The following is a 19,304-nucleotide window of genomic DNA, read 5'->3' on the forward strand; positions in this document are numbered from 1 at the left end:
CCAATGTCTATGAGCAAAGCACACATTTGGGAAATATTCACAACGATTTTCCTGTGCGTAGATGTATTTTACTCCAGACAGAGAAGTCACAGAACCATATAATTCAATGAATTGGTATTAGACCAGATTAACAAAGCTTTTGACTGTTAACAAGCATGACTGCCAGATACAGAATTTGCCAGGTGGCCATGAAGAGATGCTAAGGGACAGGACGGTGCCTATGGTGACCTACTGATGTCTGTCACAATTTAGGGAGTCTCCTGGCCATTGCACACTATTCCATTAGTTATAGTAGTTCTGCCTGTGGAAATTTCAAGTAATTGGTGGTGGGCATTAAGCCTATGTGAAGGAAAAGCATCTATAATGATATAAATAAGGTTTTACGAAGGGCTTCTAGAATAATTGAATTCTGTGGCATGGTGTTTTCCGCATAACTATGGATTTGCAATATTTGTCACATAATCCATCTTCTGCATAATCTGCAGATTTTAATCCAAAAAAACATTCTAGCCCAAATGTGGAGACATTTGTTCCTGCGCAGTGGAAATGACTGGTCATTATTACTGTATTTGGGTGTTAAACTGGTACTAATAAGGTGAAATATTTGGCCAGTGTTACCATGTGTAAAAGTGACAAAATAATGAGGTAAAAATATCACAAACTGTGCTTCAGTACGCACCAAAATTTGCCTTTTCGTGCCGCATTATTTAGTCGACGCTGATGCATAATTTGGTCTCCCCCTCAGCATAAATCCAGTGGCCGTGGGTATACGTCAAAATATTGAATACAGAAATACAGTCTGACATAAATATCATGTCCTGAATATAGTTTATACAAAATCATCCAATTCAGTGTAACTTTGCTATTTTTACCCCTATTGGGGCAATATGTTTGTAAATTATATTCTGGACACACTGTTTATGTAAGAGGATATTCTGACAACTATGTTGAGGTAGCACCCCCTAAAGGAACAGCAGAATTACTGCATTGGTGTTTTACCATCCATCTAGCACCAATCTATAAAAAAAAATCAGGGTCTTTGTGTGTTTTTTTCCCCCCAACAACGACTTTTCTTCTGAAGAAAAGAAATGTATCTCTATTAGTGCTTAAACCAGCAACATTAGAAAATCTAAACAAAATGTGTACGGTGAGATACATTTTTCCCAGAATATTTAGGGGAAACGTCATTTACACTGCAGTCTTTACCACGACCAGCCTTTACAACAAGGTTGGTACCCGCATGCCAAGTTAACACACATTACTTTAGCAAACAAGTCGTTATAACGACTAACTGTAGTGGATGTGTTTTTGGACTGGTTTTGGATTTTTAAATCCCTCACCTTCCCTGCTGTTGCGTGGACTGGAGTTGGAATAGTAGTTTATACTATTCCGAAGTCCACCGCCCCCTAAAGGAAGTTGTTGTAACGACTTGTGTGCTAAAGTAACATGCGGTAACGAGACACACAGGTACTAACTGCCTGATTAAGGAGTGCAGGGTAAATGCCTGTGGGGTTCCGTCATACAATACATATTTAAATGTAAGCTTTCATTGACCACATGTTGGTAAACTACTGGGAGTAGTAAAAATGGGCAGAAATCAGTTACCAATTTATTTTTACTGCCTTGTGTATTTAATGATTTACGATAAATACCATGACACCACACGGAAATTACCAGCATGGCTGGTGGAAACAAATCAGAAAAGAAACAGAATTTACCATCTGCAACTAGAATACATCTTGTTATTGTCCTTCTTTTCCTCATATTCTCTAAATACAGTGGTAATGCCCTGAAGTAACGCTTTTATCGCTGCAGACCATTACTACAGTTTTCAACAGAATGTTGTATTTGATGGCTCCCTTATCTGCGGGGAATGAAATTGGTGATTGTTTCATTTTTTTTTTTTTTTTTTTTAAATGAAAGTTTGCCACATCTCCAATATTCCTATATCAGAGCATAAGACTCCCATTTGAGTGGACTTCAGGCATTCAGAAATAGCTGAAAGAATGTTATTGGTATTTTGAGGAATTTAAAGATACTGGTAAAATGCAGTTAACTAACAGTCGCAAAAACTAAGGCTAAACTATCAAATGTTAAGTCGATATAGTATTATCGTTTTTAATGGGAAATTTCATCAGCAGCTCCAGATGGTGGGAGAATGTCACGCCCCACAATGCTGGCAGAGCCCATCAAAATGGCGCCCGTCTCCGACTTACTTTCCCTCAGATCCACAGCTGTTCATGCTCTCCTCAATGGATTCATGGCTCGCCTGGCGGACTGTCCGACTTGGCATTTCAACAGCCAGTCCTGTTTCTGTACTTCGTTGGATGCCGGTTTTGATTCTCCGTCCATCGCCATCTAAACAAAGGCAAAAACAAAGCGACGTCATATATTTTTTCCAAATGTATCTAAATTACATGTGTAATTACAGACACCATGTGAGGCATCTTAAGGGCTGGTCAATATAATTGCAATTATACGCTGCAAAATAACAGGCATCAAAGTAATTAGTTTGATAGCAGAATTGCCAATACGGTGATCACAGGGGGTCTTAGGCTAAGATGAGAAAGGGAAATGAAGCTTTTTTACTCCAGGAACACAGAACCACCAAGAGGTGTGCAAACTACAACACTCATATGGGGCCACATGTATGAAATAATTTTGCATTTGCAAACAGTGCGAATCGCAGAATTTGGCCATTTGCGAATGCAAAATAGCCTTTCATGGTGTATTAAAGACTGTCTAGTCGCAATTTTAGGAATCGCAAAAGTTGTGATTACCTAAAGTTGCGACTACAAATAGGAAATGGCAAATTGCCATTCCCTTAGCACATGTAACAAGCATTTTCTAAATGCAAACTGTGCATTTAGGAAAATGCTATTACCAACGACTTCAAGTAGATGGTAACCATCTGCAAATTTTGAAATATGCACAAAAATGCATTTTTCAAAGTACCATGTAGAGCACACATGCCTCTAGATAGGTCGAGCATTCGAGGCCTCTTGTATATACTTTATTATATACTTATTATATACTTATATTTGTATGTACTTTGTGGGTTCTGGAGATCAACCCTAGGACTTGTCTGCTTCCGCTTAGGGGCTTTTTTTTCTGTTCAACTGCCTATATTTAACTGTCTTGAAAACGACCACCAGAGGTCAGTAAAATACCAGAATTGCTTTCTGTTGAGGGACTTTTTTTATTTTTATCTAACTGGCAACTGCCTCTATTTAACTTTCGGGATAGAAAACGACCAGCAGAGGTCAGTAAAATACCAGAATGACTTCAGCATTCTATAGATTCCAGTCCATAGAAATTGTCTTCCACGAGCACACGTAGAGAATAATTTTTTTTTTTTAAATGTTGTATTTTCACTGACATGACCAACGAAGGCCCTGATTTTATATTAAAAACAGAGCTTTGGACTATACCATTTCCCGCTGGAAGCCAATATTTCTCTCCATGTGTCCCCCTACCTGCTGTGTCACGCAGTCTGGTGCTTACTTTCCCTCTATGTTAAAGAACAGTAGATGTTTCAGCACCCAGACTAATGTGCTGCATAGCTAAATACATATAAGGTCCCAAAGGCGAGAGCAATTGCATTGCAAATGCTTGTTTATTTTTTGGGGGTGCTTCAGGGGGGCCTCAGGCCCCCAGCACCCTTGGCATTGCATTAGCTAATTTGCGGTTACCAATTAGGTAATCGCAAATTAGCTACTGCAAAACCATTTGCACCCATGGGCCTTCAGGAACGAATGGAGAAGTATTGCCTAATAGCGATTACATATTTAACAAGTCGCTATTTGGTAATATTTAGACATCGCTAAATCTTTGGTGATTCCTCACATACATAGCATTTTGCAATTACTAAATAGCGATTCGGTAAAAATCGCTATTTGGTAATCGCAAAATGCTGTTTTGATACATGTGGCTCATAGAGTACATCCAGGTATGTCAAGTCCAAAGGACATAAAATACAAGCTGAGACATCAAAATAATTACCTTCGTGATCACCCAACAGATTGCATTTAAAAATCGGACAGGGGTCCTTAAAATTGAAAAATAGTTCATTGTGGTTTTACATTTTTGCAGTTTAATATATCAGGTTACCTAAGTTCACTGAGTGTAATTTATAGCTACATTTTTAGGTTTCGGATTAATAAACTAAAACATAGAAGGATTTAAGAATGAACTCCCTGACGATGTTTCCATGGGAGGACCAAGAGAATATCACATTTTTTTGGTGGGCACTATTGTAAATAATCAATATGTAAATGGTCATCTTCCAATGTTATAATATGTTTAACCTCATGTGAAATTGTTTTATATTATTTTATTCACTCATAGCTGAACCACTTCAAGGTGCTCCTAAATAGTGTAGTTAAGGAAAAGCAGTGCAAATATAGGACAACCCTGGACCAGAAGAAGGGCCAGGGTTGGTAAAATACCTGATTCTTCTTAGAATTATTCAAGTACCATTTACACAGCAGTGGGACCTTACATAATCAATTAGACTTAACCCCCTTTAAATGTAAATGGCACTTAAATAAATAATTCTATCAAGAGTGACTCCTTTACTTTTGAATGTAAAGAAAAATGAGGCACAGCAATCTAATGTGTTTTTTTTATCCAGGATCATACATTATAGTCTAACGAGGGCAATTCTTAATTTGAGCCTGTGGTTTCCGGTGCTAGGCACCTGCACTTAATTGCCAACATCAGCAGTTATGTCAGCCACATGGTGGCACTGTAAGTGCAATTAAAAGATGAGCAGAACAACAGTTGTCTATTAATGAAATATACTTTAAAAACAATTAACACCAGCCGCTTAAGCCACTACTATAACTTTGGGGGCCTTTAACAGTCTGAAATGTCACACCTGTAGCAGTGTGATGGTTAGTAGTTGCGTAGGAACTGTCATGATCGGCGCTGGCAGTGGCAATGGGTGGTGCAAGCTGCAGTTGCCTCCTGACGAGGGCCGTGGCACTTATGTTTTTTTACAAATTAAACACTGAATGGGGGACTAGGGAAGTTGAGGTCAGGCATCCTGGTGACACAGTCTATAATTAATACTACTGTGACTACATTTAGAGAAGAGGACAATGGCTCTGAGTTAAATTTGTGCAACTCCGCAAACCACATTGAATTAAAAGGTGTTCTCCATAGTATACGTTTAAATGTAGAAAGCGGGTCACTGTAATCGTATATTACTAAAACTTGAATCTACTGATTTGAGAAAACCACTTCACTAGAAGCACAACATCCCTACAGAGGCAAGGAAATAGATTAAACTCTTCAATAAGCCCAAAGAAGCTGAAGTGTAGTTTGCTGGCGAGTTGCAGGCTCTAAGTGGGTCAGATATGTCAAGTTTAGCTCAGCTGCAGCCACCTAGGAATATTTTCCCTTTTTTGCTTAGCTTTTATTTGAAACTGCACTTTAAATGGAAGGGGAAATACACCATTTTTGGCAGGTTGATAATTGATTTTTTCCCATCACAAAATTAAATTAAGGAGGGGCGGGAGAGAGGATTGGGCCCTACCTCATTTGTGGTACGTCTTCCGAATATGGCAAAACAGGCCACACCCTTGAATCCACATTGGCTTGCACCAACAATAGTGTGACCCCTTAAAATATATAAGGATCACATGGAAATGGAAGAAAGATGTTCTGTTAACTCGCTATCGCGTGGGTGACAAGAAGCAGGGGAAGAGGCATGGCTAACAGGCAGGCGCAGCTGGCACAGGTAACAACGGTCGGGCGATGGGGCGGTGGGAAGTTGACTCGGCGATGCAGCGAGTGCAAGTTAAGTGGTTTATTAATGTTTTTTTGTCACCTTGGGCATGACAATGCACAACGTGCATCCCCAGCATTGTGGCGGGCGGTGCTGTGAGCACCGCCCTCCACAATGCTGGGAATGGAGGATGCCACGGTGGCGGTGGCATCCTAATTGCTGGTGTGGGACCGCCGCACCACTGGCAGCCGGTCCCAGCACCGCTAGGGTGGCAGGCGGATGAAAGTCCGCCCGCCATCCTAATCGGCCCCTTTGTTTCTAGGCTCCCCTGTGCGCTATGGAACTACGAATCTTGAAAACAGATGTTTCTGGGTCTCCAATGTGTCCTAAAGAAACACCGATTACCAGAAATTAAACATCACCTGAGAATGCACCAAAGAACTCCCAATACAGAGTCTATTAAAGTAAAATAACAGGAATGTATTAAAGGGACTTTCATCTGTGACTTTTATTCCTAGGTGACATAGGCAGGGACATCAAATGACATTTAACCCCCAAGAGCATCACAGGAAATGATATCCTACGACCTTTGCACCCGCCTAATGACATCACAGAAATGTATGACACATTCATTTCGATTCTGATCACAACACAAAAAGTCAAATCACTCAAGTGAAAAGCAATATAAGTTGTACAGAATAAAATTTAAAAAACACAAAAGTCACACTTCTATTTTAATTAGCACCCACATACATGTTAGAGTTCTACCATGGTATGCCCAAATATCAGGCAGGAAATGCCACAGGCGTAAACATGGAGTCCCTGGTGCACAGCCATCACATACCCATTTACGTTCATCACACGCCCAACTAGAATCGGAGGTGAGGTTCTTTGGTGGATGCTTTAACCAAATTATTTTCTACTTAAAGCAGTAATAGTTTCCGACTTATAAAGTGTTATGAATATATCACCTCAGAGATACTAGATAGTGACGTCATGGACTAGTTTGTCAACTAGTTTATGAGCCACGTAAAAGAACTCATTGAAAATCCTTAAATTAAGGTTATTTTTTGACTCAGTAATCCGAATTATCAGGTGTCAAGCTGGTCCATGAAGTTCTTATCTAATATCGTTGATGAGATTTATCCGTTGAAGTTTATAATTTGGACACTCTTCTTGCATTAGACAGAAAAGATTTTTGGTTCCAGCATCCACCACAGAACCAAGTATTTAATTAACTAGGTTTAGGGCCTATACCAGATTGGATGCACAACCCAGTACTATCTCCACTTAAGACTATGTATTAGACGGGTGTAGCATTTTGACCAATGGCCCTTTTACTGTTTTTACCCAGAATTTGACGTAGCCAATCATGTCTCAAAGTCACAAATTCAACTTTGTCTCCCCCTGGCGCAGCCATGATATGGCCTGGTTCAGCCTCAAATGAACATGCTTAGCCTCAAGCCCCGCGGCACAGCTCATAGGTTCAAAGTGCCTAAGCATAGCCTCGAATGACCAGGAACAGTCTCAGATACCCAGGCTGAACCATCATATGTCACTACACAGCAAGCATACACTTCAGAATAGCTTTAAATGTCCAGTCCTATTGCCAAATACTTACACATTGCCACACATGTCCAATTACCCTTCAAATGCTCGGGTACAAACTTTAATGTCTATATAAACAATAGGCATAGATATGCTGGTCCGCGTGCAGTCACAAATGTCAGCAAACGCCAACGGCCAGCAATCATATGCCTAGGAATACATTCTCAAATCCCAAGTCATGCATAGCACATATCTAGGTAAAACTCTCGATGTTCTGGCACACCCTCTAGTGCCCCAACAAGACATGTTCAGTAAAAGACTTAGATGTCCAGGGCTGACTCACAATGCCCATTATAACACCAAATTTGCCCTACTGCTTTACAATGCATGGGTGAAATGAAATGAAATGAAATTAAATGAAATGAAATGGGATTTATAAAGCGCAACAGCTGCCCTAAGGTGCAGAGTCACATGCACAGTGTAGCTTAACAAAGCCCAGCAATCTCCTCCAAATCACGGCATACTCTCACAGTGCACACGCATAGACTCATATGCTCAGGTGCAACCTCAAAGTCCAGGGAAGCTTTACAATGCCTACGTAAATTCACAAATGCATGGTGCAGGCTTGCAATTTCCAGAAATAGATTCAGTTGTCCAGTGAACCTTTAAGGCATGCAGGTCTCAACTAGGCAAAGCATCCTCACAAATCCGTTCTACTGCCATCTCGGCTCTCTTACAGCGAGACCCTGAAGCAACAGCAGCACTTGGGCCAGCTGGTTGTTGGCACTACATGAGGTTTGCAACCGAACCCTCCACAGAAGCAAGGAAGACATGCCGGTGCAGTTCATGCCTTCGTACTGGACAATACAGTGCAACGTCGTGCAAGAGATCTTCGAGCACCACACTGTGTCACACCACTGACTTTCCTCCCATTTAATTAACAGGGTGGATTGCCCCCAACTTTTGCATATCCTATATCAGCTCCACACCACGTGGTTATCAATCTAGAACTGGGAGTTGGAGATAATGAAGATAGACTTGACTTGGAGCTCTGTTTACTTTCTGTTCATGGTAACCTGTCCCTTCCGCCTCTGAGATCAGTGCTTAATTTGTAAAATATTAAGTGCCAGGGCTCTGACCAGGAGGCCACTGCAGCTTGCACCACCCATCCCCCCGTCATCTCTGCCAAAACTACTACTAACCATCTCTATCGCATGTAAATGCGACAGTTCAGATTATTCCAGGTCCCCAAAGTTAAAGGAATGGCTGGGGAGGCAGGTATTAGTCATTTTTTAATGTATGTTGTTTCCATAAACAAATATTATACTGCTCGTCTCTAAATTACATGAGCAGCACCACCTTGTGGCAGACTGCCCTAAGTGTGTTGTTGACAATTTGGTGCCGGTGCCGAGCACCGGAAACCAAATAAGTGCCGGTGCTGAGCACTGTAAAGCTCCGGCTCAAATTAAGCACTGATCAAAGGTGAAACGGGGTAATGTGGGGGATGTGGCTAAGGGCCAGAGCTACCGACTTTGGAGCTGGGGAATCAGGGTGGAGTCTCGGCATAGGCTCAACAACCTGTGATTCTGGGAAAATCACTTAATCTCCTTGTGCCTACCACAAATGAATGTGTCCTTGTGTAACGTAATTGGAGCTCACGTAAAGCACTCCAATTCCTTTGGGTCGAGTTTGCGCTCTATTAAATTACATAAAAAAGCTTCCACTCCTAATTAACCCTACATGATACCCCTGGTACAGCCACTGTGAACTGGCTTAATTTAGGGAAGTCTGAATGTGTTTTAAAATAACATCACCCATGAAGTCACCCAGTTATCTGTAAAACTCAAGTCCTAGACACCATACTTATTTGAAAGACCCTCCAGCTACTGTCAGTCTTTAATGTATAACTTATCTCAAGCAGTTGATTAAATCAACTTATATTTTTTCTGGATAGAGAAAGCAGTCTTGGACTGGCCTGTACGTCAATCAGGCAGTGCCCGAAAGGCTGGTCTGAAAGGTCAGTGAGTGGGCGGGTTTTACGACTATATGCGAGCCTGTTTTATGGTCTGCTGGGCATGCTTTCTACTTTTGATTCCCCAGAAATGAAGGCAAACATTGCTGCAGCAAGATCTAATCAATGTAGGCTTCCATACCTCGTAAAACATTTATACAGTGTGTTTCTCCAAGTTCAAAGCACCCCCTATTTGCAAACATAAGCCAATCGTTTAGCTATCTAATTTATTAATGTGAAGTACTTTTATTTTTGTCCCCAAGGCCTATTTTCTGTCCCTGACAGAAAGACAAAGGGGCATATCTACAAGTCCCCATCACCACAGGAGCGTCACTTTTTTTGACACTCTGTTGGCATAGTGCCATTTACCATATTTACAAGGTGGCGCTAAGCCACCTAGCGTGGCTTCACACCTCCTTGTAAATATGCAACTTTACGCCAAAGTCCTCTGCGACAATGGGGTGTGCAATGGGTGTTGCTGTTGGCGTTCCACCACAACACCCATTGCTTATTGTTGCGGCCACAGATTTACAAGGCTGAGGCAGCACCAAAAACGAATCACATGGAATACCTGGTCGTAGTATGGCAAGACGAGGAGAAATTATTCATTTCCCCTTGTTTTTAGCTCATTCTGCAGCACACATAGAAAGAGCAAATCGCCATTATTGATTGTTTATGTGCAGGAAGGTGTCCCTTCCTGCACATAAACAATCGTACAAGCAGTGCAGGCACCTTTACAACATGGCGGCTGGGTGCCTGCGTTGCTGCTAAGGAGCTTTTTTTGCTCCAGGAGTGCGGTGTATTCTTGTGACTACGGCGCATCCCTGCATTTTCAAAATGTTGGAGCGCCGCGCTGCCAAATTTGACGCAGCTACGCGCTCCGACAATTTTTGTAAATATGCCCCAAAGAGACCATGCAGTTTCAAAATTACACTCCTCCATTGTATCGACAGACGCTATCTACGTACACATATGGCATGATTTAAACTGATGTAGAACAACTACGGTTTAATAACTACAAAACATAGGCTAATACAGTGTTTTAAAATGGGCAGGTACTGCCCGGCACTGAGTACCTGCATTTCTTTTATTTGAAAGCGAGTGTACCTGCACTTCTTAGCACTGCCTCCATACATTTTATGGGAGATTACCGGCACCAAACAAAGATAGATTTACTGTCGGCTCAATTAGGTTAGAGGCATATGAATGCACTATTTAATGTCTGTAAATTATAAAAGAGACCAGCAGGCAATCTGCTTCTGGGATGTGTGGATCGGAAGTAGCTGCTTGGAAGTGCTGCTCGCTCCCCTCCCCTTTCCGCTCGGCTGGCAGTGGAGCTGCCAGACACAGCTGCTGGTTGACAGCCCGTAGCTGCTGAATACATTGAGAGGGATTCGCCAGCTTGCAGCAGCATGCGTGAGTGGGTGCTGTAATGATGACATGGTAGACCGCAGTCAAAGATGCAGGTGTCATGGCGACCTGCAGCATGTGGAGTGCACGCGCCTGCAGCATGTGGAGTGCACGAGCCTGCATGCTTCCGGCCGGCTCGAGAAGCGCACAGCAAATATGAATCACGCACTCTCAGTTCCAGCCTTAACTGGGAAAAAGATTGAAAGATGGTTGGCTAGGCCAGCAAATAGAAAATGGGGCAGAGAGGTAAGATGGGATAGGTCAAAGTTCAGAGGGCAGGGCCAAAGGTTCTGAGAACAGTGAGTCCAGCATCATATGGGAGAGAATCATAGGAGGAAATAGATGATACCGTCTGGCTAGAGTTCTAACTTTGGAACTCGGGAACTAAATTCAAATCCCAGCCTCTGCTCAGCATGCTGTGGTTGTGGGCAAATCACTTAATCTCCTGTTGCCCAAAACATTTTCAATTCAGGTGCTCATGTAAAATGATCCTTGAGCAAGCTCCGCGCTGTATAAAACTGCCCAAAAATATAAATACATTATTTTTTTCTTCCTGAGTTTTAGTGCGAACTCGACCGAAGGTATCAGAGCGCTTCATACAAGCACAAGTTGGGGTACAGACTGGCCAGTGCTTTAAATGGGGAACAAATAGTACAGGTACTCACTTAAATGTGGTGAGTGGGCGGGGCTAGGGGTCGGGGCCAAAGGCAAGACATGACATACTTATTGACTTCTATACTAGTTGTAGCACATGCCAAAACACATGAGAAATGGTTTCTATGAACAAAATAGGTTAAATCGTTACACAAAACAAAAGACAAACGTAGTGAAATTTTAACATTTTCTTGTTTTGTAATATTTGCAGCTTGAATACTGTTATTTGTTGTTACTTGGCACAATATTATATATTCTCAGGCATGCAGACACACACAGAAAGAAACAAGCAGATGTGCACGCAGAGCATTCCACACATTTCCTTTAATATTTCCCCAAGAGTATCTCGATTTCCTCCCTCTTTTCTTTCACACGAAAACACGCACAGGTAAATAGACAAACATAAGCAGACACTCACGCAAAAGAATCGGATGGGATTGAAGCCATTTTAACCTCCCTAGGCTTTCTTAATTGCACTGTCACCGGGCTGCCTCGATCCCTTACAACACAGCATGATGGTGAACACCCGGATGTCATGCAAATGAGCCCACGCTGAATAGTTCAGTGGAGGCTCAGTTCAGGGCTACAGAAGTGTTTTGACTGTCATAGACAGGTTACGAGCCCTAGCACCCAATGTGCCCATCCTTTAATGAGTACTGGTACTCTCCTCAGATTAGAGAAGTGCCGGTACTCAGAGTGATAAAAATAAGAAGTACCGGTACTCAGTACCTGTGAATACCGGCCCATTTAAAGCACTGAGACTGGCACATTAATTTTGTTAGGTACTGGAAGTTTAAGCAATTTGCTCAGAATCACAGGAAGTTGAGCGTCCCTGCCGAGACGCGAACCCAGTTCGGCAGCTTTGAGGTTGACATTCTAGCCATTAAGCCGTATCACACTCTCGGTATAGCCAGCTATGGTCTGCACCCCACACTCCCCTACTCCTCCGGAAACGCTAATAATTTAATAAAGATTCATCACTTAAAAATGTATCAATCAGCTGTCTTTGTAATTCAGTCATTCATTTATAAATGGGGCTACCAATTAAAGCTGTAACAATAAATGACACCTTGGGAGGGAGAAGAGGGCCAGGGAGGAGGGGGCAGGCATGTTGGAAGATTTAACAGGAGGGTGACACTGATGGGCATGGACCAGGTAGGATGAATCAGAACTGAGGAAGCAGGAGGGTATTGAACAGTAGCCCACAGAAATGGGAGAGTATCCTGGACTGTGAACGGACAAAAACATGGAAGGGTAGTAAATGGTGAGAGGTAAAGATTGTGTGGCAATGAGAAGAGCTAAAGAAGGGGAGCAGATGGGAAAGAAAAACTGTAATGAGGAGGGTCTAAGGCGGGGCAAGAGTAGAGGGTGTTAAGAGGAAGGGAAACAGCTAAGAGAGGAAGGTTGCCCTATGGTAGAGGGGAATGGACAAGAAAAGGGCAGAGAAACCAGGGTGGCGGTGGGGCAAAGAAGGAAAGACAAGGAAGGGGTATGGGTACAAAGATGGAAGAGAGACTGGGGTGAGGAGGGTAGGCAAACAGGCACAAGTGTGGAATGGGCTGGAAGGAGGAAATGGAGGGGGGCCTCATAGCCAAGGAAGAGCATAACATGTAATTTGTCTGGCATGAAAGAACACCTGCATAAGAGAAAGTAAGAGCTCCATTATTAGTGCAGAAGGAAGAGTGCTGGGCCCTCCAGGATAGAGAAGGGAAAAGAAACCTAGCATTGTCAAAGCCAACAAAACTGGCTTCCTAAATCCTCTTACAAGCACTGCATGCACAAATGCTGTTTATCACATTAAAGCCAATCCTACGAGCTTTGTCAGTGCTGGGGATAAAGTAGTAACAATGGATTGCTTTGTGTATAGAATGCATAAATGTGATTATAGAATGATTGTGAGAAAAAGTGTGATGATTACACGCACTTTTAAGGTGTACTGTCCTTAAATGGAACAGTCTCCCTCAATCTCTGAAATTTTCGGACACTCTCTTAGCTTTCAGAGAGTCTCTAAAAACCTAGCTTTTTTTCCAACTAAGGCACCCTTTTTCTATTGATCACAGACAGTGCCAAGACTCCTCCGGGTATACGTTGCACTTTACCAGTTCGCTCTATATCAATAGCAATACTTTTAAGATGTAAAAAAGTCACTAAAGCATTCTAATGGAAGCAATTCCTGCAAAGTAAAATGTTACCCCTATTAGCCACTTGCATGAGATTATAGAATGGTACTCCTCTGGCTGGAGCTAAAACCCACTGTTGGTATATTTTAAAGAATTTGTAACAATATGTCTTGCAAAGAGCTGCTCTGTCAAGCCAGACATAGAAATTGTCAGGAAAAGCAACAAAAAAAAAAGGGGGGGAAATGGAGAAGAAGGGGGAGATTGAGGTGATAGTGAACGGTACAAAGGTTTTCCACAGTTTAAAATAATCCTTTCATTGTAACTTAAATGAGTTGCTACAAAATATTACCTGGCAAATGCTTACTTAATGTGCTTGACATTATATTGCTCATAGTTGTTGTAACGTGAAGTAATTGAGCTTGAAATTCAAGCATAGATCCGGTTAGAAAGGTGGCTATTACACCGCATACCATTACAACGCAAGCGTAAAACCTGATCAATTGTAGCACCAGTGAGTCAGTCCAAAGAAACACATAGACGGTAACTGCCTTTCAGGTTCTTCCTTCCCAAAAATGTTCTGTCGCATAAGACCACAACACTGCACAGGAACGTAAATGTCCATCACTTCTTGATAATATTTGAGAATATCTAATAATGATTAAACGTTGTAGGCCAATTCATCTAAATATATTATAGAAAATATGATTATATGTGTCTTGAAGACTGTACAATATAAACAAGCATTGGCATTTCCCCTAGGTATCAGCTCTAAAAGGTAGAGCCAATGGCCCTGCACCTGCGTTCTAAGGCATGCATCAAGACCAGGGCCACTGGAAGTATGTGACAGGAGAAGGCCACATTATGTGACAGGGTTGACTAAAATATGCGGCAAGAAGAGGCAAATTATGCGCATTATGACGCACATTTTGCAACAGTATTAGGGTATTCTTTTGTTTATTTTACATATGTCAACACTGTCTGGGCAAAGGTTCAACCTTATTAGTAACAGTTTAATGATCAAATACAGGAATAGGCTATTGAAAAGTGAGCATTCAACATTTGCATAGACCTTTCCACTGCATGGTAACATGGGTTGAGCAAGTTTTAGTAACTTTTGATCTGTTTGAGCCAGCAACATTTGTTTTCGGTAACGTCTGCAAATTTCGCAGCAGATAATGAATTATGTTGTAAATGCAGTAAATCCATAATTATGCGGAAAACATTGCAGCTGGAGGATCACATTGTTCTAGTGGCTCAGATCGTGACGCACAAGCTCACATGCATGGGCATCAATATTGCAGTGGATTTTCTGTAAATGCAAGTTCATTTAGAGATACCACTAATGAGTAGTCATCCATCATGATGCATAAGTAAGCAAGCATTGTTACACATGCGCATGCAGGCTTCAGGATACATGCATGTGTCGTGATGCATGTGCATGTATGGTAGGCGATGTATCCATGAACAGGCATTGTGGCCATTTTTTATTTACCATCCTAACATGGCGCACTGCCATTTGTCATTTTAGCAAGGTACATTTTGGAAATTATTGCATTTGGAAGGAAAGTAAATGAGGCAGTAGTGGCCCATGTGACCTGAAGATCCCTAAATCTCCCTACTGAATCCTCCTATTGCTAAGAGCACAAAGCACATGGGACCAGGGGAGATGGACATTCTTATAATGTCCCATGGGGATAGTGGAACCCGAATTTTTAGACAGATTTTTGGTTACATGTCCCATATATCTTTAAAAAATGGATTCCTTCCTGTTGCTATAAACTTCTACATTTTATGGTTCCCTAGTTCAGAACAGTATTTGCCAATTTGTCTAATTCCTCCTTTTCTCCTCAAGGCAGATCACAAATCCTGTACTTTTCTCTTGAAACATTCATTTATAGGATATCATAAGATGTGTTCCACCAGGTGTGTTTTACCGAGTCACAAAACAGAAGATCTATACTTTATCATCACCTTGTGTCTGTCTTGAGCTTACTGACAATATTGCCAGATTGTTTGTTGTTTGTGCTACAGAGTGACATAATACGCTGCATTTGTTACGCTATACTGCCCTCAAATAAGAACCAAGCAAGACACTAAGGCCCTAATTAGGATGTCGGTCGGAATTGCCTCCAACCGTCATCCATGCGGTTTTAGAACCGACCGACCTTGGGTCGCCGGTCCAAAACCACAATTACGATGCGGCCTCACATGGTGCGGTTGCATACTCCCATTTCCCTATGGGAGCTTGTGAAGGGGAAACCGGCCACAGCACAAGCTACCATAGAGAAATGGGAGTCACTGTAAATCCCTGCACCGAGTGGCATGCCCACAACTGGAGGCCACGGAAGAAGGGGGGTCCTGCTAAGGACCCCCATAATTGCTTTTCATGTCAGAAAGCCCAACATGGAAAGCCTGTCGGAAATCAACATCATAATTCTGATGGCAGAAACACCATGGGAAAGGGTTTATGTTTGGTTTCCAACTGGCTGACGGGCTCCTTGAGCCCATCGGAAGCCAGCCGGAATGACCAGCCGGTTTGAATTCCGACGGCTGTAATCGTAATACAGCGGTCGGAATTCAAACCAAGGATGTCAGTCGGTAAGGCTCCGATGACCAGTCATCCTAAATAGGGCCTAAGGGTTATAAAAAACAAACAACCCAGGCTTCCCTTGTAGTCTCTGAGGATCGCTTCTAAAAGCAGCACACAGACCTCTGACCTACTGATACAAAATTGCCACCATTGTCATAGCTGGCAGAATTATTCAAATAATAACATTTTGCAGTTACGGCTGTCACAATAAGGGATGGGAGAGTGGACAGGTTTAAAAAAAAAAAAAAAAGACCTACTGAGGAATACCGCCAAATCCAAAAGTCCTGCTTTAACTAGAGGGTGAGGCGGAAGGAGGCTCAGTTCAATGACCAAATAAAAGGAATTTCCCATTGATGGGTGATCTTCGGGTAAACCCTGTCTGAATTGAAACCCCTGGAAACACTACTGCAACATCAACGGTGCAGAGAACTCTTCCTCCAAGAGTAAGTAAGGCCATGCAGCAATCTACTGTGTTGAGTGCTTAATTTGAGCTCATGGAGACAGCGGGGGAAAACAAACCAAGGAAAAAGGAGGATTCAAAGAAACTCTGGAGAACCATCACATAGGGAGAAAGCAGGGACATGCAAAAGTGAGATAAAGGGAGTTTTTTGGAAGTGGATTAAAGTGGAATTATGTGAATTTAAGACTCTGCATCCTTGGTATTCGTAAGCTGGCATTTAGCAGTGAGAGTAGCTGCTTCTGAGCAGAGGTTTGGGTACCAGCAATTATCTTTTAAAAATTAAGCACTGGTCTTGCTAGGCATTTCCTACAGAACAATCTTTCTTCCTAACCTTCTAATGACTGCACATTTTGACAATAAACTGCACTCAAAATTATTTAAGGACTTATGTAGCCCATGCAGTATATGGTCCCTGACCTAAACACGCCAAAATCGGGAAACAACCTTTACAATGCAGTCTGAGCCACACACGTGCCGTTTCCCCGCAAGCGTAATAACACTTGCCTGAACCACGCATCTGCCTTAACCATGCATATGCGTGGTTAAGGCAGATAGCAGTCTAGTGTCCGGATAGGTGAGGACAGCAACAGGAAGCATCGGAACAGGAAGCTATGGACATGGACAGGTAAGTGGGGCTAGGATCTGGGTTTGGGGGAGGGTGGGTAGTTTTTAGAGGTGTGGGTCGATTGTAGGACTCAGGGCGGGGGGGGGCGGGCTCCTTTTTCAAAGTGGGGCATGGTTTTAGGCCTCAGGGAGGGGGAAGGGATAGGGGCCAGGGTTGTTTTTGGTAAAGGCCAGGATTTTAGGTCTCGGAGGGAGGGAAAGGGGTGGCTTTAAGGGCAGGGTCGGTGTTAGGGCTCAAGGCGGGACGGCTTGGCGAGAAGAGGTAATTAGATGGGGCAGTGCTGAAGGTGTGGCACTCAGATGGGAGGAGGCACGAGGGCTCAGGAAACGTCCCATCTCCATGGAATGGACTGCTATGTTAGAGGAACTCACTCAATTAGAAATCCCGCATACATTCGCGAACCCTCACCAGGGATCACCTTAAACACACGATGTGTGGTTAGCATTGGTTAGAGCGACCTACACGGAATAGTCCATCGTGCACCAGTAGTATAGGTTGACGACGAATGGTAACTTTGGAGCATGTGACAGGATAGAGGGCAGAAAGTAGGATGACCATGAAGGGGAGGGGGTAGTTAATTTAGTTTAGGGTTGCAAGGATACGTGATACATTTCCTTTGAGGTACTAATAATCCTTCGGGATGGATCCCCATGTTCTCTTTTATCTAAGCTATTTAATTTTGTGTTATGTAACGCTGGAAATACAGATTTGAAGTTCGTAGAGTTAATGATAGTTGTAGGGGTGATAAAGATCAACAAAAATGAAAATGCCATAATTGTATTGGAATACTGTATTGTACCCTACATGGCGGCTCAATAAAGTTTGTTAAAAAAAAACAAAGGCGGGACGGCTGAGGTAGAGGGATAGGATTTTAGGGCTTAGGGCAGGGAGGTGAGGGGGGTTAGGGTAGTGGTCATTTACCACACATATCCCTTTAGCAAGCTTTCCTTTACAACAAAATTCATTTTTAAGGCATACATGGTAAAGGAATGCGTGGTTAAGATGCATTTGTTGTTGGGATGGCATTGCAGAGGGAAAGTCCTCCAATTTTGGAGAGTTGGATGTTTAGCCACGCAAGGCATGCATACAAGCAGGAGGAGGACTAGCAGCAAGCTGAGCGGAGTTGCGACCGCCTACGCTGCTGTATCGAAAGATCGACTTGTAGTGGATCAGGGGCTCGGGCAGTCGGAGCTTGGGTGCGTCAGGTCCGACGCAGCCGCTCCACCGCTTCACCGTGCTCTGCCCCACCCTGCCCTTGACCCTTCCCAGTTCCAGCCTTCAGTCTTCAGCCCAAGCAATGCACCGCAATGAGCTTTGTAGAGGCATGCGTGGTTCAGCCATGCGTGCTTCTGTCATACAACCATCAAAACCCAGTGCTTTGACCATAACTACAGTTTCTAAAATTGATGAGACATTACAGTGTAATTAATACCTACCTATGGAGACAGAAGAGCAATCAGTTTAGAAACATATTTCTCCAAGCCCCAAACGTAGACCAAGCCTTCATATCTAGGATATCTACCCACAATGAAATCATGTTGAGCGACACATAAGCTATAATGTTCGCTATTTACACATCATACAAATGTTGTACATGCACTGAAACATGCCTCTGCGTATTTGCTACTTAGATTTGTATTACTTTTGGTTTGAAAATTTCCATACATGGGGACAAACTCGATAATTGTAAGGAAAGCCATCAAATTAGGAGCTGACACCTGAGATAATCACCAAAGCCACCCAATTATGAACAAGGTGTTTACTAAAAATATATTATGTCTTTGAAACAGTAGGTTTTCTAAAAAAAGAGCTAATGCTGTCTGTCAGCAAGACCTAAAAATAATTATATAATCTAAGTAAACATAGTTGGAAAACATCTCTCCAGCAACCATGTGGAGAGTATGTGGCTTAATGGCTAGAGCGGCTGCCTTTGAAGCTGGGGAGCCAGGTTCAAGTCTGGTGGAAGGCTCAAACATCCTGAGATTCTGGGCAAATCACTTAATCTCCCCCTGGCTAAAAAATGAATGTGTCCGTCTGTAATGCAACTTGGTGCTCATGTAAAGAGTTCTTATACCTTCGGGTCGAGTTTGCGCTATGCAAAACGAAAAAACACAAATGAAATGTGTTTTGTTGTAGTGATATTGCTAAACATCAA

At 42.6% G+C, this 19,304-nt stretch overlaps 1 protein-coding gene across 1 annotated transcript in view; it reads right to left on the reverse strand.

The window, feature by feature from the left end:
* The window catches only part of RIMS4 (regulating synaptic membrane exocytosis 4), a 478,826-nt gene that overhangs the window by 181,033 nt on the left and 278,489 nt on the right, over positions 1 to 19,304 (reverse strand). The window contains exon 2 of the mRNA XM_085619343.1: positions 2,217 to 2,358. Coding sequence (XP_085475469.1) covers positions 2,217 to 2,358 — 142 coding nt within the window. The remainder of the gene's footprint in view (positions 1 to 2,216; positions 2,359 to 19,304) is intronic.

Source organism: Triturus cristatus, chromosome 7 (assembly GCF_964204655.1).
Source record: "Triturus cristatus chromosome 7, aTriCri1.1, whole genome shotgun sequence".
NCBI lineage: Eukaryota > Metazoa > Chordata > Amphibia > Caudata > Salamandridae > Triturus > Triturus cristatus.